The sequence below is a fragment of the Sciurus vulgaris genome (assembly GCF_902686455.1).
Source record: "Sciurus vulgaris genome assembly, chromosome: 11".
Classification (NCBI taxonomy): Eukaryota; Metazoa; Chordata; class Mammalia; order Rodentia; family Sciuridae; genus Sciurus; species Sciurus vulgaris.
The window spans coordinates 121654764-121680579 of NC_136472.1; the positions used below are offsets into that span (position 1 = coordinate 121654764).

The 25816-nt window shown below is 38.2% G+C and overlaps 3 protein-coding genes across 9 annotated transcripts in view; 2 read left to right on the forward strand and 1 right to left on the reverse strand.

Annotated features, from left to right (window-relative positions):
• Positions 1–1439: 1439 nt before the first annotated feature.
• HYLS1 (HYLS1 centriolar and ciliogenesis associated) lies at positions 1440–13382 on the forward strand. Of its 3 annotated transcripts, none has more exons than XM_079103910.1 (4): positions 1440–1571; positions 4122–4176; positions 9527–9649; positions 12050–13382. In XM_079103910.1, the coding sequence occupies exons 3-4, from the start codon at positions 9636–9638 to the stop codon at positions 12975–12977; spliced, it is 942 nt and encodes a 313-aa protein (XP_078960036.1). In that variant the 5' UTR covers positions 1440–1571; positions 4122–4176; positions 9527–9635; the 3' UTR covers positions 12978–13382. The 3 variants fall into 3 exon arrangements, with proteins under 3 accessions (XP_078960036.1, XP_078960037.1, XP_078960038.1); XM_079103911.1 differs by having other exon boundaries at positions 1477–1562; XM_079103912.1 differs by having other exon boundaries at positions 1508–1586.
• Positions 6121–15367, reverse strand: PUS3 (pseudouridine synthase 3). Its single transcript, XM_079103909.1, has 4 exons — positions 15285–15367; positions 8583–9003; positions 7898–8463; positions 6121–7118 (listed from the first exon to the last, which is right to left on the reverse strand). The coding sequence occupies exons 2-4, from the start codon at positions 8955–8957 to the stop codon at positions 6617–6619; spliced, it is 1443 nt and encodes a 480-aa protein (XP_078960035.1). The 5' UTR covers positions 8958–9003; positions 15285–15367; the 3' UTR covers positions 6121–6616.
• Positions 15368–15448: 81 nt separating this feature from the next.
• DDX25 (DEAD-box helicase 25) overlaps positions 15449–25816 on the forward strand; it is a 28736-nt gene continuing 18368 nt past the window's right edge. For 2 of the 5 annotated variants that reach the window (XR_013757730.1, XM_079103905.1), the window contains exons 1-8: positions 16584–16719; positions 17327–17393; positions 17634–17675; positions 18150–18285; positions 20127–20219; positions 20328–20430; positions 22000–22114; positions 23202–23379. Coding sequence is in view for 4 of the 5 variants with exons in the window: in XM_079103905.1 (XP_078960031.1) it covers positions 16657–16719; positions 17327–17393; positions 17634–17675; positions 18150–18285; positions 20127–20219; positions 20328–20430; positions 22000–22114; positions 23202–23379 (797 nt within the window). In the remaining variant the exon portion in view is untranslated. Of the gene's footprint in view, positions 15552–16581; positions 16720–17326; positions 17394–17633; positions 17676–18149; positions 18286–20126; positions 20220–20327; positions 20431–21999; positions 22115–23201; positions 23380–25816 lie in introns of those variants that run through there. The other 3 variants (XM_079103906.1, XM_079103907.1, XM_079103908.1) reach the window with 3 other exon arrangements.

Below are 25816 nucleotides of genomic sequence, written 5' to 3' on the forward strand. Positions count from 1 at the left end.
GTGTTTGGTGAACTTCAGGAAAACATAGGGATCATGTGTAGGCAAATTTAAGTGATGCACCAAAAAGTGTCGGGTAGAACACAAGATACTCCTTAAATTTTGAAATATAACAGAAATTCATCTTTCAAGGTGTTACTAAATAGTTTCAAGATCAAAATTTAACATAAATGATAACAAGAAACTAAGGGGGGACAGGGTAAGGATATGTTCAAAGTAATGGGTAAGAAAATGATTTCATCTACTCTTAGAAGAGTACATTCATCAGAAATTCCCTTCAAGGAAAAAGTCACTCGGGTATAAAATGACCAAACCTGAATATGAGATATTTATTCCTGAACAAAGAAAAGAATGCATGCACTCAGGTAGTGTTTCAATTTTGCAAAATGGAGTAAGGTCACTCAAATCTCCACAACCTACTTCTGTTATCTTTTCTATTTCGTTCATTCTATTTCCTTCCTCCAAATTCTAAAGTGACTTAGAAGTTAGTGCAAGGTCAAGCAAAGCGGGGAAACTAAGAGGTAATATTGTTTGGATAAAAAGAATAAAACATTATTTTCCCTCCCCCTGAATCCTGAATTTAAGAAACTGCATAAATTGAACTTGACAAACAGCACTGCTTGTTTGTAGAAGATGGAAAATACAACCATCAGGACTTGGAAGATAAGTTGGATTGGATGCATGGCAGTGACTAAAAAACTGAACTGTAGGGAACTCTTTCCCAGATCTCGTCCTCAGCAATCCTCAAAGCACTAGGCCTTACTTGCCGTAATATACAAAATAAAAAATTAAAACATCGGTCGTTTTAAATATATTCTCGGGCGGACCATGTGAAGTGTATAGAGTGCATTTCAGAGAAGTGTATGTTTTAGCAAGAAAGTCGGTGGTTGGAGACAGATGAAGAGTGACAGTGGGAACTGTAGTTGAGACTAATGAATGGGGCCGCGCAGTCTTTATAAGCTGGATGTATCAGACCACGGGTGGCACATCTGAAACGAAACAGCAGAACTGCCAGCGATGGTGCCGAAAGTGCTCTGCAGCCCACTGGCCTCCAGGCCATCCACCCCTAGCCGCAAAGTGGGGTTAGGGTTAACTGCGTTGGACAGACTAGGTCAGCCTGTCCAACCTAGCTGCTTCGCCATTATCCGAGAATTAAGAGTCCTTTCCTTTTCCGGGACCTAACCTCACCGCCAGACTTAATACCTGAGAAGGTGAAGAGGAAACGGTTGCTGAATACCCGCCTCAACCGGGCGGGTTAGGACAGCAGCAATTCCACTACCCGGGATCCCGGTTTCCTCGAGCCTGTGGGGGAGGGCCGAAAGAAAACGTGCGCCAATCACAAGGCAGATATGGAGTGCGTACCGTCAGCAAAGCCAATCAGAAAGCTGGTAGGCGGGGCCAAGGGCGCGGGTTCGCTCCCGAGGTTTAAACCTCTACGGCTGGACGGTTAACGGCTGGCTGTGTGCGTGGGCGGGTTGTGCGCCTGCGCGAGCCGGGAGCACTAACCGAAACCTGCGGGGTTCCTGTAGTGGGGCCATCGGACGCGGGGCGATTTTTGGCCGTCGGTGAGGCGGGTGAGCTGGGCCGAGGTGGGAGCCACGGGGGCTGGGGAATGCTCGCCCGCCGCTGCTGCGGGAGCCGTGTTCCTTTTCCCTCTGTTGGACTCTTCGGAATTGCACTGTCCCCACCCTTTGAACAGGCTCTCCCTGGAGGCCATCCCGTGTCCTGGCGTTCATAACCAGTCCCGACCGCGTGTTCCCTAAGGCGCCGAAAGCCGTTCTGTGCCGTGCACAGGGCGACCGCAGCCCCTCGAGGTCACAATGTGTGCCCGCTGACCGCGACGCCGCCCGCCCTTGGCGCGGTTGCCTCTGAGCTAGGGGACCGAGCCCTGGGGAAGGTGGTTCCTTTCTGCTGGGAAGGAACCGAGCTCCCGGGAGCCCCGCGCGGCCAGCTGGTGCGACTGTTGCCTTTGTTGTTCTGAAGAGCAGACACGTCTTCCTACTGTCGAGGTGTTTGTCTGCAGAGTTAGGATAGCGGGTAGGAGGACCCTATAGTCTTATCCCAAAATGAAAATAAACCTTTTCTTACTATAAAATTACATCATCTAATTAATAATGCAAATTAAAACTACGATATCCTTTTAGATTGGTAAGATTTTTCGATATCCAGTGCTGGTGAGAGTGAAAAAATAAGCCCCTCCATACTCTGCATGTTAAGGGTGATTGATTTTTGTAGAGGGCAGTTTTATCATTTTGATTTAGGATTTACACTGTACCATAATTTCTAAATCATAACCCACTTCCAGGAATTTATTCTAAGGTGATACATCAGACAGGAATGAAGACATGTGTATGTACACGTTTTTAGAAATAAATCCAAGCAATATTAAGTACACATAAAGTCCACCAGCCGCAAATAATCATCATATAAGTCACCATTCACATTTGGATTTACATCAGATATGTTCATTATGGATATATGCATTATATTTACATGATTATCCTTAAAAAAATGTCCTTGCTTTGGTTATCATGAATACACAGATTATGTCTTATTCAGTCAGTACCGTATTCAAAACATGTTTTTATGTCAAATGTAGTGTGCATTACCATTTTAATGCTATGGCTATGTTGTACCATATATGTAGCCGATCCCCTAATGATGGACATTTATGTTGTTTCCAATTTCTTCATGATTATAAAATAGTATGTTACTGGTCATTTGTAACATTTGCATTTTTATCCAGTATTAACTCCTTAGAATAAATTGCCAAAAGTGGATGAGTTTTTGAAGGTGATTTTTTTTTTTTTTTTTTCCTGCGGTACTGGGGATCAAACTCGGGGCTTTGTGCTTGCGAGGCAAGCACTGTACCAGCTGAGCTATCTCCCCAGCCCTTGAAAGTGATTATTTCTTTACACTCTCATCAACACTGAATATTGAAAAAAAAATGTTACCAACCTAAGGATATCTTTATTAATGAGGTTAAACATTTTGTGTTTTAGTCATTTTTTTTTGGTAGGTATCTTTTCCTGATGTTTGACTTTTTAATAACTTTTTAAGAATTTTAATTACTGATTATTAAACATATTACAAGTACTTTCCCCAGTTTATCTTTGACCTTCTTATGGTGGCATTTGCTTTAACGTAGTGTGTTTTAATACTGATTCTTCAAGTTGCATGCTTACCTACCCTGTGGTAGAAGAATTTGTTACAACTCTACAGTAGCCTCCTTGTAATGCTTAGAATCTGTGGACCCAGACCCTCTATCTGCATTTAAAATCCCCCCCCCAACTTAAAATCCTTTCAATTGTAACTACTTAAACTAGGACAGTGAGTCACTTGAGATTTTTGAAAGAAAGATATTGTAGATATTTTGGTCAAAACTATTCTATTACTCGACAAAATAAAAGTTGCTCTAGCAAGTTTCCCTCTAAGTAAACAGAAAAGATTGCCATGTCTTAATATTAGAAAAAATCGGTGACCTATGGACCTTATTAAAGTTAGCACCTTACTCTTTGCAAACACCTATCTTCACCTGTTCAAGGAATAAAATGAATGTAACATAATTTAAATAAAGAAAACATGTATAGTATAGTTACGTATGCCATTTTTTAAAAAATCTGGCTTTAGTCTCAAATCCTCCCAGTCCAGAAGTCCACAAATCACTATGTATTATCTAATTTAAATTTAACGACTTTTGGAATAATTCCATTCTAAAAACAGTAAGTAAAATCTAATCCCTACTTGTTTTCTTCTAACACTTAGTGAGTATCTACTATGGATCAGTCTTTGGATTTTGTACAAACACTACCTCCAGTAACAACTAATTTTGCAAATATACATTTTGGGGGACTCATTTCCTCTATCCAGTATGACTGTTGCAACTTTTTCCTGTGGCAACTATCAAAAATGAGGTTACTAAATAATTACTTTTCTGTATTTGATAATATAACTGGTCAATCTTGAAAGGATTTTACTTAAAATCTGACCCTGATTCTCTGTTTGCTTCTACAGACTCTCCTAGCATATAACTTTCAGCTAGTGCTTTTTGTTATATTTATCATGGTTTTAGAGTTGATCTTAAGGTGCGGAATGATTTCTTAAACTTTATTTTCCTTTTCTAGGTTTTTGTTGTTGTTAACCTGAATAATAATTCCAATCAAGGTACATTGAAGTAAGGTAAGAAATTGAAAAAAGTAACTGATTTGTTTTTACATGTTTAAGTAAGGTTAGTCTACTATTCTATGCTCAATGAATACACTATAAACAAGATCTTTATATCAAAATAAAATGGCAAAGGAATATTTTAAGAACATTAGAGCATGTGAAGTGTTATGTCAGATCCCCAAAATTAACAGTGATTCAAAATCCAGAAGACATAGATCATACAGTTGGATATTTTGAAAAAATTTATTCTGTATCACTATTTTCCCATTTTTAAAATGGAGATACTTTCTGGTTCCCTCTCTGCTAGGAAGTAAAAACACTATCACATTGTACCTCCTCACTTTATAGTATCACAGGATCACCTCACTTTCCTTAGGCTATTTTATTTCTTAACCCTAGAACTCTTTTCAGTACAGTCTTATTTCTGTACTATTGAGTTTCTGTAGCACCAATGCAGTTTTCTATGTACATATCAGTATTATTTTTGATTGTCTCATGTGTTTCTTAAATTTTAACCAGCAGTTTAATAAAATCCATATTTTTATTCTTGGAGTCTTAAACATAGGTAGAGGAAACTATTTGTTGAGTGGTAAATGAAACTTTGAGTCTCATAATAATGTGGATAACATACTCTGCAGTTAATGGCAGTTAACTAATGAAGCAGAAGTATGAGTTCATTTGCTTTGTTGTTTATCATTTTTGTGTTAATAAAAGACAATATTACTTAAGAACTTTGAACTCTTAAATACATATTGATGTTTATAAATAACATTTTAAGGGTCACTTACCAACTGTGCTTTGAGAACAAAGCCCCACTTCATTTTCCTATCTCAGTCTGTAGCAACAACAGCTACTCTTTTGCTCAGATCTGAACCTAGACATTATCCTAAAAGACTTCCTACCTCTTAATACTACATTCTCTCAGCCACCAAGTCCTGCGGCTGCTGCTTCTTTAACCTCAAATATATCTTCTTTACATCCCTTACTACTCCTAACTAAGATCTACTCTAAGCTTTCATCTGTTGCTTCGATTACTCCAACATCCTCACTGGTCTCTCTATCCTCAGTCTTGCCCCTTTTCAATTCACAGAATACCCAGAGCAGTGCTTTTGCTATACAGATCTGTCTAGCTTTAAATTTTTTTTCCAATGGCCCCTCAAGATAAAATCAAGATTTTTAAGGAAGGCCTACAAAGCTGTACAGATGTGACCCATGCCTGCCTTTCTAAACTATGCTTTTGCCATACTGAGGTATTTAGTTTTATGATTATACATGTTATAATCTCTAACCTTTATACAAATTGCATCTTCTGAGTTAGACAAAGCTCTGGTTCTTTATCCTAACTTTAACCAACTCCCACTTGTTCTGTAAGATCTGGCTTGAGTGTCTTCTCTTTAAATTAATTTATTGGGACATAAGATTTATACATAATAGTGAGATTTATTATGCCGTATTAGTGCATGTGACCAATCTCATTACTTCCCTTTCCCTTCTCTGTTCCCTCCTCCTGGAGGGCTTTGGGAAGTACTGGGGAATGAAATCTATTTTTTCTTTGTCTATGTAAGAATATACCACAGTGAATCCCATTTATATATATAATGCACTAATTAAAATAATACAGTAGAGCAAGTGTTTTTTACATTTCTAAAGAGTTGTTAAAAAGAATATGCAACAGACCATTTGTGTCTCATAGACCCTAATGTATTTACTCTGCTGTCCTTCACAGAAGTTTGGCAACCTCTGCACTAGATTTATATGCTTCATAGAAAAGGTCTTGTACCTTATTCAAGTAGGTAAATTTCCAAAAACATCACTAGCACTAAACCAAGTTATCCAATCCTTAACTGACTAAATTTAATATTTTTTAATTATCTTAATAAAGCTCTTTATGAGAATTCAGATGAGTAGTAAAAATCTCATTTGTCTTGAAAAAGAGCAGCAAAATGAACTAGACACTTGCAGGATCAGGTTTTAATGAATTTGTACACAAGGCACAGGTTTCCAGGTATACAGAAATTACAATTGCTTCCTCTACCCCTTCTAGTACTGGGGATTGAACCATGGGCTGCTTTACCACTGAACTACATCATCTTTGTACTTTTTAAAATTTTTTCATATAAGTTCTTGCTAAATTGCCAAAGCTGGCCTCAAACTTGCCAGCCTCAGCCTCCCAAGTAGCTGGGGTCACAGGTAGGCACCTCCGTGCCTAGCTACAAGTGAGTTTTGCTTCTTTCATCTCTTACTCCTTTTGGACAGGGATGACAGAATGTCTGAACTTTTTCCTGTTTAATCAAGAACTTATGGCTTTCTTCCCGCCCCCCTCCCCCAAAAAGCTACTCATCAGAATTGCTAAGACTTCTTGAATTTTTTTTTTTTTTTTTCTTTAAATTTCATTTCTACTACCTACCACTAGCTGGTTGTTGCTCCCTAGATCCTGGTGAGTTATCTGTGATTAAATGATGCTTTTAATTTCTGCATCTATGCAGACCCTCTTGGTTGGTTTCTCCAAAACAGTATTTTCTTCCTCTAGTGTGTCATTACAGTCCCTTTTGCCTTTTGTTTCTTCTTTATGGAATAAATGTGGGTGTTCAATGCGTCCTCTGCGTACAAAATGCTGGATCCGAGATTCCAAACCTTGGCATTTAGGACGATCCATGAGGGGTCTATACGTGCGCATTTTCACTCCTTCTACAAAGGCACTGGTCTGCTTTATGACAGAGGGCTTTATGTCTCTCCACTCTATTGTTCCATCCATCTTTGGTCCTGTCTCACAGGGTAACACAACAGAGTCCAGTCCGTGTAGCATACTATATAACATGTGAGTTTTGACAGCATGATTAGCCCATAGTTGTTGTAGGTGAGTAATATTGTACTCCTGAACCTCCTGATCATAGATCCATGTAATATTTTCAAACTTACAGTCGTACAACACTAGAGGAAATTCTACAGCCATACTATAGAAAAAGAGAGAAGAAACAGTGTGAGAATACATAGCAGCCACTTAATAGTTCTTTTTTAAAAAAACTGAAGTTTGCTTAAACTAAAATGTAAGGGAACACTACAGGTATCAATATTTAGGATCTAGTAGCTAAGAAAATATAATATTGTCTTAATCATGAACAACTTTATTATAATTTTTAAAATTAAAAAAAAAAAAAAAAAAACAACAAACCACGGATCAATTTGGTCTATATTTGGTTAATGAGGTGAGTTGACATGGCTCCAAAACACTTCAGTAAAATTCAGAATAGCCCATAGTACTTATCCAAATTTGTTAATTTGACATTCTCATTACCTGGGAATGAATTACTGATTTCTGACCTCAGCCTGTTCTCAAAAAAAAAAAAAAAAACAGGTGTTTTCTGTCTTTGGTACCATTTCAGAAGCTGGAAAGATACAAAAGTATGGTACCATGACTATTCAGTAACAAAATAATCAAGATATAAATAGTTTGAATATTCATGCTTTAATTAAACCAGAAACTAATAGTTTAATACCTGTTGGCAAATTCAAAGCAAAAAAGATGTGGAAATGGATGGCCAGAAATTTAAGGAGCCTGGTCCAAACACCTTATTAATAGGATGGAACAATGAGAAAATTAGAATATACTCCCACATGTTCACAACATTCTACAAGTTAGATTATTAAGAGCTTCATGAGATCAAAATCAGTGACTTGGTTATTCAATCTTGGGGGAGGGGAGGACATGCTAATTTGGTTTGGTTTAACTTACCTATATTGAGGTTTCTGGGGATTTCTCTCTATGTTCAGTAGTTCATCAATAATCTCTGGCTTCTCCAATCCTTGGCCAATCAGAAAGAGGATAGCCATCATACAACGGACTTGATGATAAAGGAATGCCTGGCCAATCACTTCAAATTGACATAACTGGAAAGGTTCTTGCCACCTCTCCTCACCCAGGCTTTGGCTCACTAGTTGTACTTGAGCAGACAGAATAGTCCTTTGAAAATTAATCACTCCATTGGCTACATCCATTTTACACAAATTCCTGAAATCATGGGTGCCAACATACTTCTGAGCTGCAAAATTCATTGTTATAATATCTAAATCAGCACGAGGGAAAAAATAGCGGTATGTCCGCTCAAGACAGCTAAACCTAGCACTGAAACTAGGTTCCACAGGGGCCCAGGCCAGTATACGGATGTCTGGAGGAAGCACCCGATTGAGAATGTGGGTGTAACGGATCTCTTTAGCAGCATCATTGGCTTCATCTTTTAAATTAAGAACCTCTGAATCCCTGCCCCTTGGAAACTGAGAACGTAGGTCAAGAGAAATCACCTGTGGAATTAGGAAAAAAAAAAAAATACTGTTTTAGAGACACAAATAATCTCAATACTCTATGTATAACTGGATACCCTGGGATTGCTTCCTTTGAGAAATAGTATACTGGCCCTTACCTGTCCAAAGGCACTAACTCCTTTGTCTGTTCGCCCACACCGGTGATAGTTGGATGTCTGTCTGCTTTCTACTAGTCGAGTCTTGGTTAAAGCATCGAATAGTTTCTCTTCAATGGTATTGTTTGTGTTTTCCTGACTAGCAAAGCCCTGGTATCCCCAGCCCAAATAAGCTATTCTTAGGGCTACGTGTCTTTTGCCATGAGCATTGAAGTCAAATGCACGCTTAGCTTTTCCAGATCCTGAAGAATCTTCTCTAACAGTTGAATCTTTAATGTTGTCCTGTTCTTTCTTAAGTCTTTGCACCTCCTGCTCCAATTCTTGTACTCTTTGTAGGAGTTTCTCAATCTGGTTTCTATCTGTGTCATTTTCAGCCATGATGTGACAACCCCAGGAGTAAACAAACAGTACTGGTCTACCCTCCCTGAAAAGAGAGCAAAGGGATAAAACAATGTTAGCACTAGTTCCTTTGGTGATGTCAATATCCTTATGGTAGAACAGCGACTAAGATTTAATTTGATGCCCAAAGAGTATAGGCTTTGCTTGCCCAGAGATATAAGTACTAGTTTAATTACTATGGACTGATTATCCATGGATATTATTCTTTTACATCCTATCTGGCCATCTGACAGGGGCAAATTAAATACATTCACACATTATTAAGGGTTTTTAAAAAATTGTTTCTTTTAAAAATTTTTGGGAAATGTCTGTTGATTTCACTTTTTTCTTCATTAACAGAGATGACTGAAGACTTGTTACTTATGTTTTTTTCTCTATAACATTTTCTGTTGATTTCTCATTATTATTTGTCCAGTTTTTCTAATCATACGATTTCTTCACATGGGCTATTTACGACTACTTCTGAATTTCCAGTGCTTTCTAGTACTTCAGATAAAATCTGTGGTTTGTGTGTTCTATCAGCTATAATATTCTGTTCTGTTTTAAAGGTGGCACAAAATAAACTAGCCTAATTGAAGAGATATTACCAGTTATTATATTTCACATTGGGAGTACAACCTGGAGACAAGATTCTGTTATTTAAATTAAGCATTCCTGATGGCAGAAAAAAGGTAATTAAGCATTACTGACCTTTTATTAAGCCAAATTTAATATATATTCTGATAAAAGATTGCTGTATCTCTGACAGTTACAAGAGTCAATCTGATGTAATTTAGATGTCAATGCTGAAATTTCTGTATATTTCAGTAATCTGAGGGAAAGTGTTCTACATTCTTAATCCATTTTGTTCCATCATTCCAGATTGGAACATTATAAAACCCTGATATATAACAATTATATAATAATATAATTATTACATAATAGCTATAATATGAATATATATAAGCTGTGGATTATTATTTCCAACCTACTATAATGTACCTGTGCAAGTTTTGTTGAAGTAGTCACAGATTTGAAAATTTCGAACTTAATGTGGGTTAACATCGGGACAGTCCTAGACAATCATCTCCACATCTGTTCTAAAGGCTGACTGTTATTTAAGTCTAGGTAGTTCATTTAATGTTCTGCCCTTTGAGTTTATGTGATGATTAAATGTAAAAAAGTGAAACAAGTAGAAATAACAACATAGAATAATTTTTTCTTATAATTCTGGAGTGGGAAAGGCATTTTTAGGTAACATACTATAAAAACCCAGAAACTAGAAAATCAAAATATGTGCCTACATAAAAATTATTGCCAGCAAGGTAAACAACAAAGAAAAAATAGATGATGGCAAAGGTCTAACTTTCTTACTATGTAAGTACTTCATTAATAATATAATCACTTTAAAAAAAAAAGACAATAGAAAAAAATCTAACAACCTGAGAGATAAATTAGCAAAGACCAACCGCTTCATATAAAAAGAAAAAAGCTAAATATATAAAAATATGCCCAGGTATACTCACATTAAATAAATTCAGAATATATAAGAAATTGTCACAGAACTGACTATAAGGATGATAAAGTTTGCTAGTCCACTTTGGAGCGATATTGGAGAACAAAGCTCTAATTACATATTGTTGGTACAGCTTCTTTAAAGATGAGCTAAACATTTTGTCAACAGCTGTCAAAACTGACATCTTTTGACCCACCTCTTCCATGTCTAGAAATTTAACCTACACAATATTTTAAAAGTTGTAAGATATTCATTGTAACATTTTTTTCTCATATTTTTTATTGGTGCATTATAGTTGTACATTAATGATGGGTTTATTGTTACATATTCATATATTCACACAATGTAAACAATATAATTTGGCCAATATCACTCCCCAACACTTCCTATAACATTTTTTATTGTTTGTTCTAATAACATTAGTTGTTAACAAGTTATAATAAACCTAAATAAATCATGTGAATAGGGTCTAATGATAAATTATGGAACATCCATACATTAGAATTCAATGCAACTTTAAACAAAATGAAGTAAATCTGCATATGCTCAAGAGGCTAAGGAGGAGGATCACAAGTTCAAAGCCAGCTTCAGCAATTTAGCGAGGCCATAAGTAAAGACCCTGTCTTTAAATAAAATACAAAAAAGGGCTGGGGATGTGGCTCAGTGGTTGTCTCTGAGTTCAATCTCTGGTACTTTAAAAAAAAAAAAGAGAGAAGTTAAAACTGTCTTTGAGAGTGAAACTTGGTCAGCAAGGGGAAATTATCTAAAATTATCATACACATGTATTCATTTTTCAATTTAAAAAAATAGTACACAGAAACTTGTAGGCAATAGATAACCTTAGATCTTGACCACTTGATTTGGATACTAAAAGTTTTATCTGTGGCAGGGTTCTAGAATGAACAGATTTACCCTGGCTACTGAAGATGCTTTAAAATTACTGAAGCACAGGGAGTATTATGCCTACATTCATTTATGTGTGTGAGTGTGATAGCACAATACTGCTTTTTGATAGTTCTTTAGATTCAGTCACTCTTAAGGTTCAAAGCAAGGACTCAGTGTGAAGCCAGATTGCTGGAGTTAGAATTCCAGCTCTGTTACTTATTAGCTGTGTAATTTTAGGCAAGTTAGTGAATTTCTCTACCTCTTATTATTCATCTACAAAAAGGAACTGATCCTACAAATTGTGAGCATTTCCTGAATTAATAAATATTAAATGCCAGGTACACAGAATATCCACTAAACATGTTACATGATGCTCCAAACAGTCTCAAGCTTTTTCTTACTCTAGAACCCACCTATCTTGTCATAAATGCTGTTAAGTACATCAAGGGAGTAGAAAGCAGGGGTGAATTAGGAGTAGAAATGTAAGCAGAAAATAGATTCTTTAGAGCTGAGTTAATGCCCCTCTAAACTATTCCAGCACTACCTGTTCAATTCTCTGCTTATTGTAATTATTGTATTTATAATTACCTTAGCCATTCTTTTTCCATTTGACTATAAAATTGAGACAAGGGAATGAGCAGTTTTTGACCTGGGAATTTATCATGAGACTGACTAATGTTCTCTCTTGCAGACAGTCCTACAGTGTAGGGGAAGCAATGGAGGAACTTGTAGGACCAAATGGACAAAAATGGGCAAATATGGATCCAGAAGAACGAATGTTAGCAGCTGCTACAGCATTTACCCATATCTGTGCAGGGCAGGGTGAGGGAGATGTCAGGAGAGAAGTCCAGTGTAGCCAGTACGATCCCTACAGTAAAGCTTCAATAACACCAGGGAAGCGACCTGCTTTTCCTGTGCAACTGCAGTACCCACATATAGAAAGTCATACTGCATCAGAAACTGTCTCAGAGGCTTCCCAAAGACTCCGAAAGCCAGTAATGAAGAGAAAGGTGCTTCGTAGAAAGCCAGGAGGGGAAGTATTAGTGACAGATGAGTCAATTATCAGTGAATCAGAATCTGGTGGAGAAACTGATCTTGATCTCTGGGACTTAAAACAAAGATTAATGAATCTGCAGTTCCAGGAAGACAGGGAATCCCCAGTTGATACTTCACAAAAAGTTAATCTACCACATGAATACCAAGGAATTTCACAAGAGCAGCTCATTTGTTATCTTCAAAGAGAAGGAATGGGCTCTCCAGCTTATGAACAAGACCTGATTGTTGCCAGCAGACCCAAGTCCTTTATTCTTCCAAGGCTGGACCAGTTAAGCCGAAACCGGGGCAAGATAGACCGCGTAGCGCGATATTTTGAGTACAAAAGAGACTGGGACTCAATGCGGTTACCTGGTGAAGACCATAGGAAGGAGTTACGCTGGGGTATCAGAGAACACATGCTTTCCCGAGCAGAACCCCAATCCAAACCTCAGCATGTGTATGTTCCAAACAATTACCTAGTACCAACTGAAAAGAAAAGATCTGCCCTTCGTTGGGGTGTTCGTTGTGACCTTGCAAATGGTGTCATGCCCAGGAAGCTGCCCTTCCCTCTTTCTCCTTCTTAAGACTTTTTTCCTGTCTCTCCTTCCAGAGGATTTGTTTAGGATAACCTGCTGCTTTATATCCTTTTAAATAGAAACAACTGACTTGAAAAGCCCATAGAATATTGTATAGAATAAGAACTTCACCCATCATTGGGAGAAAAGCCAGTTGGGGAAGTATACCTGTGTATCACGTAGGTATCTGACACCACTTAACTTTCAAATTACCACTCTCAAGTGCAGCAATTATATGAGCACATTAATGCTAGAGAAAGAAAACCTACCTTGTCTTTGTATTTTGTCTAGTTAGTAAGCACTATTTCTGTTCAATAACCTTTTTACCTTGAGGCAGTGTGAATTGCTGTGTTTAAATGTGTTTTTAAAGTTGGTGGACATTAAACTTATCTATTAAAGAATTTTGGAAATTCATGAACTTGGACCTTATTTTTATGAAATATTTCTCAAGTAAGATGATAAACCTAGACTGATTCTGCTTCTGATTGTACCCCCCACTCACTCTCACCATCTAAATAATAAAAACCAGAGAGAAAAAAAAAAAAAAAACTTGCTTTTACAGTCCTGAAGGATGGGAGCAGGGTAATGCCATAGATAAACCCCCATTATTAAAGGAACACAGTAAATTCATGTACTTTTTAATAAAAGCCCTACCAATATTATTACATGACACATTATCCTAACCCAAGTTTTCAGAATTATTTCAATGAGGTATTGCCCTCCAGTTGTCACTTCTGGAATATCACACTTTTTAAAATTCACCACAGATTTTGTTTGGAATTATGCCTGTCATTTTGAAGACTATTCCTACACTGAATAGAACTTCAAAGTACATCTGTAATCAGATGTTAATATGTCAAAGTGAATTTGAACTGTCTGGGTACAGATCAAATACAAATTGTCCTCATCCTATACTAGAACTTAATTCTTATTTCTTATCCAATGAGGAATATCCAAAATGTGGAAGTTGTCAGTTTTAGCACTTGAGGCCTAAAGAGTGACAGCAGAAATAGCTTGCTTGTTCAAGGAAGAAAACATTTAATAAGATGACCCTGACCATTGCTATACGATATGCATTCTGCATATTTCAGACTACATGATACATTTGCCCAGTTCCATTACTAGGCTCTTATTAGGAAATAACATAGATGCATGTAAGATACATCCACTGCACGGGTTGGGGATATAGCCAGCTGGTAGAGTGCTTGCCATGCAAGGACAAGGCCCTGGGTTCAATCCCCAGCACCAAAAAAAAAAAAAAAAAAAAAATACATCCACTGCAAATAAAAACTGCAAAACAATACTAGATGTCTACTTAAAAATGACAGTGTCACAGAAGGTAATGGAAAAATGCAAACTTAAGCAAACAGGTCACAAACCATAAAGCATCAGCTCAGTCATACATGCAAAGCACAGGGGGCAACTAAAACTCCAGAAAGTTGGAATATAGGTAACTCAGTTTTTCAAAACTAAACATTACAGGGTGATGTTTCAGAGAAAGCAATTTACCTTCTTTATCTAGATAAAGTCCCAATTATCAAAAATAGTTCCCAAAGTGTCTAGTCCCAGAGTGACAGGGCAAGTGGTCATTAAGCAGATTTGTGGTACAAAAAAAAAAAAAAAAGAAACCTTCAGCCCTAGACTCTTGACTAAGACCAGAGCATTCTACAGCACACCACACCCTTCTGAGAGTGAAAGACTAGTTCCCAGGCAGATGTAACACGTTGGAGGGGCGCCCAAATTACCACAAAGGGGATTCTTGGGTGCACCTCTTCATCAACTATAAAATAGCCACCATCAGCCGTTCAATATCTTTTAGAAATTCAAAACGGGATCTTAATCTCGAAAACATCAGGAACCAGTGGAATGGCAGAAATAGCATTCCTCGTGATAAACCAAAGGGAGGAAGATGTAATGTTCAGAGGGTTAGGGGACATGCACTACGATCACAATCTGAAAAGCAAGTGTGGTGTGTAAAGCAAGGCCCCAAATAACTTGAAAATTGCCAACACGACTCCCTCCCATCCAACAGATTCCTGGGCTTTCGACTTCTGTTTACTTTTTGAACAAACAATTCTAGTGCAGCAGAGTCCTCCAAACTACTGAGTCGATTTATCCCCCTACGGATGCGACTTTCTGCCAGGAGCTCCATAAATACAAGGCACAAAAGATCCTAAACCAGGTCCCACTTCTATACACCAGCGGCTTCCCGAAAAGAGTATGGGAAAATGCAAAAATTAAACACCGTAAAGCCGTGCGTCCCCTTCCTCCTACCGGGCTAGAACCCAGACGGCAACCCACGCGGCCCACGCTCACCTTCCGGTAGTCGGCAGCGCGCCCGCAGCGGGGCCGGAAGCTGTCACTTTACGCCTTCCACGCGCGCCGAGGCCTCGCGCGAGGTGCCGCGCGGCTGTGGGAAATGTAGTTCCAGGTCCCCGCGCGGCTCGACCCCAAAATTGCCTCCGGAAAGAATTTTTAAAGCAGCCACAGTTTTTCCTCCCCGACAAGGCATCACACGGAGCCTGTTGTAATACAAGAACAAAAGGAGGAATTCCAGTGCTGCTCTAAAACAGTAAATAAGAGGTGAATTTCAAAAGGCTGCTATCCTTGGACGAAAACAGACTGCAGATGTTGGCCCGATTTTGTGTCTAGTTTAATTAGTGGAAAGTTACCCGTGAGAGACTAAAACATTAACTATTGCAATACAGGTGTAAAGGCTAAATAAAAAAGGAGTGTTATAACCTCGAAACAAACGTCTGAAGAGCTCTGACGCTGCCAGAACAGATGGGGAGTGCTACTTCAGCACCACGGAGAGATCATGAAAACAGTTTTGTTTGTGGGTTTTTGTGTATTTAGCCCCAATTCCAGATATGCCGACCCAGTGCTCGAAATTCCAGTAAAAACTGGGGGGGAATCTGGTTCTTTTGTTCAAGTTTAGCAGTCGCTAGTACAGAGATTTATTCTGGATTATGCAAATACATGTGGCTGATTAAGTTTGTACCTAAAGGAAAGGCGTTTTCTCGGGGTTGCTTTAACCAAGGGCATCTCAGAATTAAAATTAAATGAGGCTGGTATAAGGGAACTTTGCAGTTATCTAGGGCAGGGACTTGAACTCTGCGACTTTCGCATTCGAGCTCATTCATTCAGATCAAACCCATTTGGTCCCTCCACTTTCCTAGGCAATTTGCTGAGCCTATCACGTTTCGCAACGAGCAGGAGACATTCAGGGAAACAGGTAGGAAAGCCGAAGCAGGCGGTAGGGCACGGCCTCTCCGCCGGGAGAACTACTGGGCCGTGGAGGTAGAATTCTCGAATCAGTAAGCCTGCCTCCACTCAGACTCCCAAGCTGTGGGTGGTCGGCTTAGCAAAGGTCAGCAGCGCGAGAACGTGGACGACGGTGATGTCCCCTCCGCCGTTTCTAACACCTGGCGCCGATACGGGGCTAGCCACCCCGAAATTCCCGGATGATCACAGCGCTCCGTCTCTTTCGTGTCCTCCCCTCTTCCTCCGCCCCGCTGCCTCCGCCCCCTCCGCGCCTAAGCCCAGGCGCCTGCGCGCCGCGCCGCGGGTGGTCGCGGGGGTTTGAACCTGCCCCCTGAGCAAGCCCATTGGCCACCGAGCGGGGCTGGGCTCATCCTCGAGCCTGGGGTGGAAGCACGTGCTGGGGGCGGGAGCAGCGATCGCAGCTATGGCGTCGTTATTTTGGGGAGGCGACGCAGGGGCGGCGGAGAGCGAGCGGCTGAACAGCCACGTAACCGCCACCGAGCAGGGGAGGGCAAAGGGGCGGGGGCTAGAACAGGGACTCCCAGAGGGAAATCTGGACGAGGAGATCCCTGCTAGCTTTTGGAGTGGGGTGTCAAATGGTGGAGGGGAGATGTGGGATGGGTTTGGAAGAGGGCCACAGAAAAGGAGACCCACAGGGAGAAAAGACCTTCGGTTTGAAAGGGCAAAATGAAGATATCTGGAAATCCAGGGAGGGCAAGCAGCCGAGAGCCCTAACTAGACTCTTGAGTTTTCTACTGTAATTTGACCATTAAGCTAACTTAAGTCTTATATCTGCCAACGCACTTTGCTAGCCACTGTCCCCTTTTCGGCGCTGCGATCCCCAAGTACTGCTTACATTTACAGAGGCCTAATAAAGAGGAACTGCATTGTGCAGGGACTACAGAAAATCTCCTATTTTAGGATAATTCGTACAGGAAATCTAATACCTGAAATGAATCCTTTAATCGCTAACATTGCAAAGGAAATAGTTATGGGGTGATCTTCCCTGAAACCCCTCCAGTCCCTGTTGTAGGGGAGCACTGGGCTGCCTGATGATTTGCTTAATTTTGGTTGAAATTTGTGTCTTTCGATAGTTTTCAAATCTCATCCACCCCCGGAAGAACCTTCGGGGTATTAGAAGTACCGCAGTCCCAAACATAGGTGAGTGCTATTAGGATAAAAAGGTTGGCCTCAGTTAATTAAAAAGTATTGCTTTCATCATGTCCCTGCCAGCTGAACATTTGAGACCCTCCACTAGCTTCCCAATAATTTTATCCACTATCTCTCTGGTAACTTTGTCCATATATTCTGTAGACTTGGGAAGAAAAATTGGAATAGTATGGTTTACATTTCTGCTCAGCGTTTATCTTTGCATTCCTTGTTTCTCTTCTGTCCTTTTAGATGGTTCTCTTAACATCGAAGAAGATGATGAAGATGATGTAGGTAGGAGATAAATTCATTTGCATGTATTTACTAGTATTCTGTTAGATTTATTATCACAATATGAATGAGTGATCACACAATTGGAAAAGGGCTATCTTTGTTTCTCTATTCTTTGTCAGTAGTGAATATCTGAAGAAATATTAAATTAGGCAGAGAATATTTCTTTAGAGGAAGTTGGGATATGCAAGGAGTAGGTTAAGATTTTCCAGCTAGCAAGTAAGAGTGGTGGAGATGGATATTGGTTTGCTTGAGGTTAGAGGCTGGTGTGGTGACAGAGCACAAGAAACTGGATCTTCTTGAAAGAAGGAATTCTCAGTGCTATATCATTCTTTCCAGAACCTTCTTGTAGAAGAGAGATGAGAGTAGGTTAGGTTTAATTGATTGGTATACTACCACTGAATGGGAGAGAACAACTTTTAGATATTTTTCAGGAGGCTTGATGTCCCCCCACCCTTTTTATTTTTGCTTTTCTAGTGGATTTGGCAACTAATTCACTCTTGAACAAGTTAATCCGTCAGTCCTTAGTAGAATCCAGTCACCGAGTTGAAGTCTTGCAAAAGGATCCCAGCTCTCCACTCTACTCAGTAAAAACATTTGAAGAGTTGAGGCTGTGAGTATTTTAAATTTTTGGTATGGAAAATGCTGAAGCACAGAACACAATGAACTATTCTGCAAATAATAAAAACCTTCAGGATCTTGTTTTCTAATATTCAATAATAAAATGAGATATGTATGTTTTGCATGCAATAAAGATATAGCTCAAAGAATACTACTAAGATACCTTAGTTGCCCAAGAAATTGAGAACATTTTGATAGTAAAATATTTTAATTTTACAGTTCAAAGAATGGCTAAGCCAGGCACAGCCATATTGCTGTTCTACCTATGAAAATACAGATACAGGGTCATAGATGACACAACATCCTTCCTCATCCACTTTATATAACTTACAAGCTTTTACTTTCCTAATTATATTTTGTTTCAGATGGTATTAAAATTAATAACTGCTGTGGTTGTGGCTCAGCAGTAGAGCATTTGCCTAGCATGTGTGAGGCACTGGGTTCAATTCTCAGCACTGCATATAAATAAATAAAATAAAAATCCATCAACAACTTAAAAAAATTTTTAAAAATTCATAACTCTCCCAAGTGGATTTACATTCCCTAGGGATTTATCAGTTGCCTTAAGGAAATGTATTTTAACAAAAAGAGAAATTTACATAATACCAAACCAAACCCATTTTTCCCATTGCACATGGATGGGAGTGGCAAAACAGGCATGGTTTGGTAACATTTTGGCAAGCCGGCTAGGAGATAAGTCGAGACATACCTTTGGTTCATGCCTTGTTGGCCCTTTGCTGGTATTGAGATCCTATGGAGAGGCCAACCAGCTGCTGGGCCTCTTGTTCCAAGGACCATCCCTGGGACTTTCTGCTGCTCAATGTAGGTGACCTTTGACATATGATTTTACATTTGCAATAGAGAAATGGTTTGGGGGTCTGGAAGGCATATTATTCAGTCAGTAATTCAGTAAAAGTGACATATTACTATTTCTCCTTCCCTCTGGTTTGGCCTTCATTGCAAGGCTCCTGGTTTGGGGGAAACACCCAGTATTTGTTTTCCAAAAGGAAGTCTTGCTTTGGTAACATGGACTTATGTAAAAGGTAAAAATTCAAAATCCCAATATCCAAATGTTTTCTATATATTAGGAGAAGCCTACATAATGATTAAAAATTGTTTGCCAGTCACCTATAAATTAATCTACCAATTAGGAACATCCAACTAGACAAGTCACTTCAGGTGAAATTGTTCCATCTTACTTGCTTTACCCTTGTTCTAACATTTTTCTTAAGATTCCGAGAAAGATTCATTTAAAAATACTGCCTTAGAAAGGATTACAAGTTCAAGGTCCACCTAGGCAACTTAGCAAGACCTTGTTTTAAAATGAAACAAAAAGGGCTGGGGATGTAGAGTACTTGTATCAATGGTAGAATACTTGCCTGACATGTACGAGGCCCTGGATTTCATCCCCAGTACCACAAAGAAGAAAAAAAAAATTACCTCAGAAAGATAAGGTAATATATAAAAGGTCTGACTTATCAAGAATTCTCTCAATAAAACTTTTTCTGAAAAATGCTGTAGAAAACATTAGTGTCATTCATGAAAAAAAAATAACACTTGTCACCTAGTTTTCTGTTTATGTGAAAAATATAACTCCCCTGGCAAATTGATGAACTCCTTTTATCAAATGAATTTTTTTTTTTTGCTTTTTTTTAACAGAAAGTTCAACTTTAGGCTCATAGCATAGCATTTTATTTTAGATCATTTTAGTTATCCAACTTTAGAGATGCGAATGTATACGTTTGGGAATTGAGGTGTGAATGATGTGTTCTTAAATAGTTTAAAGCTCAGTTGCAAGTGTCAAGTGTTTGATTTTTTTTTTTTTTTTGACAGAAAGGAAGAATTACTAAAAGGAATCTATGCAATGGGATTTAACAGGCCATCCAAAATCCAAGAGATGGCTCTTCCTATGATGCTGGCACACCCGTGAGTTTCCAGGGTAGTGGTATTCCAAGTTGGTTATCTTTAGTCTTTTCGATTTATGCCCAGGCTCTTGTATTCAGTTTATGCCCAGTAGTCTCCTCTCTCTTACAGTCCCCAGAATCTCATAGCACAGAGCCAGTCTGGAACAGGAAAAACAGCTGCCTTTGTCTTGGCAATGTTAAGCAGAGTGAATGCCTTGGAATTGTTCCCACAGGTAAGGAAGGGCTTCAGGAGAGGTGGAAATCCTTGTAATGGCAATGATATTTCAGTAACAGGTGATATTACTGTAAGTATACAGTTACTTTTGTGATACATCAGTATGTGGAATAGCCATTCTTTCATAAAGTCATAAAGCATTGGGCAGCAGTATGGGGTGGGGATGGAGAGCACAGGCTTTATAGTCCAAGGGGGGTTCCAATTTCTGCCTGTCTACTAATCCTCTAGCTGAATGTCTTAGACAAATCAGTTAAATCACTCAGAGTCTGTTTCCTTGTCTGTAAAGATAGAATTTGTATAGGCATGGATCATAGTTGATCTGTTCACCCTTGAATCCAACACCTAGCCAATGCCTGGCTTGTATAACCACTCCTTAAACACTGTATGAATGAATGCTTTTCTCATAGGGTTATAGTGTGAATTCAGTGAAACACATGTTTAGCATTGTGCTTGGCATAAAGTAAGCATACACTGTGATGGCTTTTTAGCTGTAGGGCCAGAGAATCCTCCAATCTACCTCATTGATTTAGCAGAGAGGGAAGCTGGCCTTTGGAGAGGGAAGTGTCTTTCCTGAGGTCACCATCAGAGTGGCTAATCAAGGCCTGGCACGCCCACTCACCATTCTATCCTACTTTGCACTCATGAAAAGTATCTGGTAGTCTTTCCCTCTTTCTTCAAAGGGTACTCACCCATTCTCCTGCATTCCCATCTACACTACAGGTTATGGGGAACATAGGGCTTTCTCAGCAAATTTACATTCGTATCAGCAAAATAAGCTGTGGATGAGTGTGAATAAGGCCAGGCATTGGGCATTTTGTGCTTTTTAGAAAAGGTCAGTGGAACTTATATTTGTGGTTTTATATTATTTATATTAAATTATTCAGGACAGACTATCCTTGAGCACATATTGAGAAATCTGGTGGAAAATATTTTTAACACTCCAGGTATGTTTCCTTCTGTTTCACAGGTTTCTAAAGTGCATAAATACGTCAGATATCACCAGTTTCTTCCGTCAGCATCTTCATTTCATCAATAACCATTTCTAGGAGAGATGGAATAACAAATGAAAGTTTGGGGGAATATTAGTCTGGCAGGATTTTATAACATGTATATATCATATAAATAGTATAGATAGATTTAATCTCTATTAAATTATATAGATGGATGGGCAGAGTGTTCTGGAAAACAGGTAGATTTTTAATAACAGGCAGGAGGAGAAGGGGAGCATATTCAAGCTGTGATTTGTTTGACCTTCCCTCTCATTAATTGCCCCCTTTCCTACATGTCATTCTTCCATCAAAAGAGGGTGAACAGTAACTTATATTTCTAAATTACCCTTTAGAGGGGAATATGTAAAAATTGGCTATTTCTTCATCTTTTAGCCCCTTCCCCCCTCATATCCAGCATTTGCTTCAAATCTATTGACTATTAAATTATATTTGATTTAAACTGTCTAACCCAAACCTCATTTCTGTGCCACTCCCTGTACAAATTTTAATTGTAGTTCAAATTTGAACGATGACCTGTATGAATCTTTCTCCTCCCCTCTTCTGTCTCTATCTCACAGTGCCTCTGCCTGGCTCCTACCTATGAATTGGCTCTGCAGACTGGCCGTGTGGTTGAGCGGATGGGAAAATTCTGTGTGGATGTTGAAGTGATGTATGCCATTCGAGGGAATCGAAGTATGTACCAGTAAGCCAGACCTGGCTGATTTTGAAAATCCTAGCTTCACCACTAACAAGAGTGTTATAACTTCTCTGTTTTCTCATTTCTGAAGTGGAGTAAATATAACACCTGTATCATAGAATCATTATTAGAATTAAATGATATAGATTGTTGTACACAATGCCTGGGACATAGTAAGGACACAGTAAATGTGAGCTACATCATATCCACATCCTGGAGAGGATGCCTTTATGTATTACTTTCTTTAAGACTCAGTTGTTTTGTGCAGAACATCTTTTATTTTTGGATTTTTTAAAGTATCACATGTTTATTGTGAAAAGAAATTTTAAAAGTTAGAAGATGAGAAGGTAAAAAAATCAAAGATGGTCTTTCTTTCCCTCCAGAAACCTATCCTGAAAATAACTATTGTTAACAGGCAAATAGTTGCTTTTTGATTTTTTTTAACTAATACAAGCACATATAAATGCTTGTGTATGTATTTGCTTTCACTGAGTGTTTACAAAAAAATGGAAGCACTTTTTCCACACTGCTCATTCTTTTGACTAGCTGTGCAATATCTCACAATTTATTTAATGACAACTATTGATTGAAAACAACCAAAATGGTGAAGGTTTGAAGTTTTTTCACAGCTGTACAAGTATTTCTTTAAGACGTGGAATTGCTGCATTGTGGATTTGTTTGTTTGTTTTAGGTTTTGTTTTTTTTTTTTGAAGACATGATCTTGCTATGTTGCCCAGGCTGGTCTCAAACTTGTATATTCGAGTGATCTTCCTGTCTCAATCTCCTGAATAGCTGGGATTACAGGCACACCACCATGCATAGCTTGCAGGGTGGCCTTTTAAATGACCAAGGGGAAGAATCAAATATGCAAGACTTTTATTCCCATGAACCTAGAAATTCAGTAAGTTTTCTTAACACTCTGCAAGATCAAAACCTACCCATGACCCTCAGAGTTTGCACTTGGAAAATTATTATGAACTGTGCTTTTGTTTCCAATGTCTATGACACATTGTCCTGACCTGTGTCCTGTTGGACTAAGACTGTTCACATCTGCAGGAGCACTTAAAATTCTTTCCTTCCTAGTTCCCAGAGGCACCGAAGTCACCAAACAGATTATAATTGGCACTCCTGGGACTGTCCTCGATTGGTGTTTTAAGCGAAAATTGATTGATTTGACTAAGATTCGTGTGTTTGTCCTGGATGAAGCAGATGTGATGATTGACACCCAGGGATTCTCAGATCAGAGCATTCGTATTCAAAGGTAATTTTCAAATTCATACTTTATTCTTGCATTTTCTCTCCAGATGAAGAATTTCATTTGTCTATTGCTCCTAATTATTTTGATTGCTTAATTCACCACCTTTCCCTCTGAAAATAAATTTGGGTTTTCATTAATTTCACCAGCACACGGGGTCTTCAAACTGTCAGAATTTTCCAGCTTCAGCTTGTAACCTTGCCCCTCTACTTTATTTTCACAACACAAGGCTTAGAGAAAATCTATACACTGGGTATGTAACAAATTTGCCAATGTTTTCTATTCTGAGTAAAATTCCAAGTAAACCGAATCTGTTAAAAGAGCTATTGAGGATACAATGAATGGTTGGGATAAAATAGGAAATCCAGCAACCTAAAATCATTAGACAGGTTGTTTAGACCTTACTTTTACTCTAATTTGTAAATAAATCATATCATTTTCTAGGATTCTCTATCAGGATCACCTGAAGGACTTAAAATTACAGATTTCCAGACCCAATCTCAGACTTACTGAATCAGAATTTCTGGGAGGTGGGGCTTAGAAATCATATCATTTTTAAAAATAAAATCATATTACTCAGGGTTAAGTTCAAATAGTGTCAAAAGATTTGTGACGAAAAACAGTAATCCCCTGACAAAACCCCAAAGAATACCTCTGTTTTTCTGATATTAACCTTCATCCTTTTAAATAATAGACTCACACTGCTATTTCCTTATGTATATTCATCGTCTCTACCAATTTCCCATTATACGAGGTGGGACCAGAGTTCCTTTAGACTACCACTATCCCTTTGCTGTCCCCTCTATCACCTCTCTGTGATTGTACCATCAGAATTTGGTTATATTAACAGTATTGATATCATTTTGGCAGTATAAATAGCTGAGCCAAGCATTGTATGATTGTTGTTGCTGTGTTGTTTTTCTTGTAACCTTTTCCCCTAAAATTAATAATTGTTTTCTTCACTTAATATCACTGTAGGGGTCTTAAGCTTTTCACTCACTATTCTATTATATATGCCATGTCAGTGGTGTCTCCACATAGTCAAATACATCTTTTTTCCTTTTTAAATTGGTTCATATTAGTTATGTATAACATTAGGATTTATTTTGACATAATTATAAAAGCATAGAATATCATTCTAATTCAGTCCCCAGTACTTCCCCTTATCCTCCCCTCCGCCTGTTTCCGCCTGTCCCCTTTACTCTACTCTACTGATCTTTCTGCTATTTATTTATGGTTTTATTTTTTTTTTTTTTTTAGTGTCTTGTAGATATACATAATGGTGAGATTCACTGTTCTATATTCATATATGTACATAGGAAGGTTAGGGCAGATTTATTCCAACATTTTTCCCTTTTCCTGTTCTTCTCCCCACCCCCCTCAATCCCTTTCTTCTACTCCATTGATATTTCTTCTACTTTGATGGACTTCCCCTCCTGCATTTCTTTTCAGACTGAAAACAAAAGTTTTCTTAGAGAAGTTTAATATTCAGTTAATATCCTCAACTTCCAGTGTCATTGCTAAAAAGTTGAATATCATCCTTATCTCCAAGCTTTTGTATATGACCATTTTTTTCCTCTTTATTTAGAAGTTTTTGGGTTCTTCTCTCTCCCCAGTGACATGCTTTAGTTCATTTCATTTAGTTCATTTCTTGTCTCATTTAGTATGCCCTTTCATTCTCAAAACTTGTGCTTGCCATTTCTGGGAAAATTTCTTAGGTTATTTATTTTCCTAGAGTAACTACCTTTTTGGAAAACCAATCCAGAACACAACTGTAGCAGACAAAAATTATGTAAAAAAGATGAGAAATAATTACACACTTTATAGTTTAACATAAAAATATGAAAAACATATTTGAAAATGAATCCTGTGCTTTTCTATTATATCAGTGCTACTATTTAATCAAAATAATAGCATGATTAGTTGACAGTAGAAATTAATAGTATTTTGTGAAAAAATATAGTAATATTTTATGATGTTTTGTTCTCTGATACAACAGTTTATTTCAACTCTATTTTAAACTCATTGTGGGATGTTTGTACTTTGTAGGTAATATTGTGTACTCTTAAGATACATAAACATAAGTCTTCTTACAGGGAGAACGTAAAGACAATAGTGGTAATGAAGTAGAGAATACCTATACTTAATTAAAAATGACATGCTTCTTTCTTAGTAAGTTTTATTTCCCTCATTCTCTTTTATTTTCCAATAATACTTCTCTGAACTACCTCTAGCCTTTTTTAATGGGGTGGTAAAACTGAATGTAGTGAAATGTAAACTTCATTTTGACTTGCAACTGTGGACCTGTCAAGGCCATGCTGATTAGTATCAGTCTGATGTGATAAGATCACATCACATCTTAAGAAAAATGTTTAAGCATGGAATACTTAGGATTTTACTTATTGGCAACAGAAGGTTTTTATTTTCATTAACTGGTTTTTGC

Coding starts and splice junctions, on each gene's coding strand:
- PUS3 (XM_079103909.1), bottom strand. CDS start 8,957: ATGGCTGAAAATGACACAGATAGAAACCAGATTGAGAAACTCCTACAA. Junction 8,464..8,582: donor GAGTTAGTGCCTTTGGACAG/GTAAGGGCCAGT, acceptor CTAATTCCACAG/GTGATTTCTCTTGACCTACG. Junction 7,119..7,897: donor CCCCAGAAACCTCAATATAG/GTAAGTTAAACC, acceptor CTTTTTCTATAG/TATGGCTGTAGAATTTCCTC.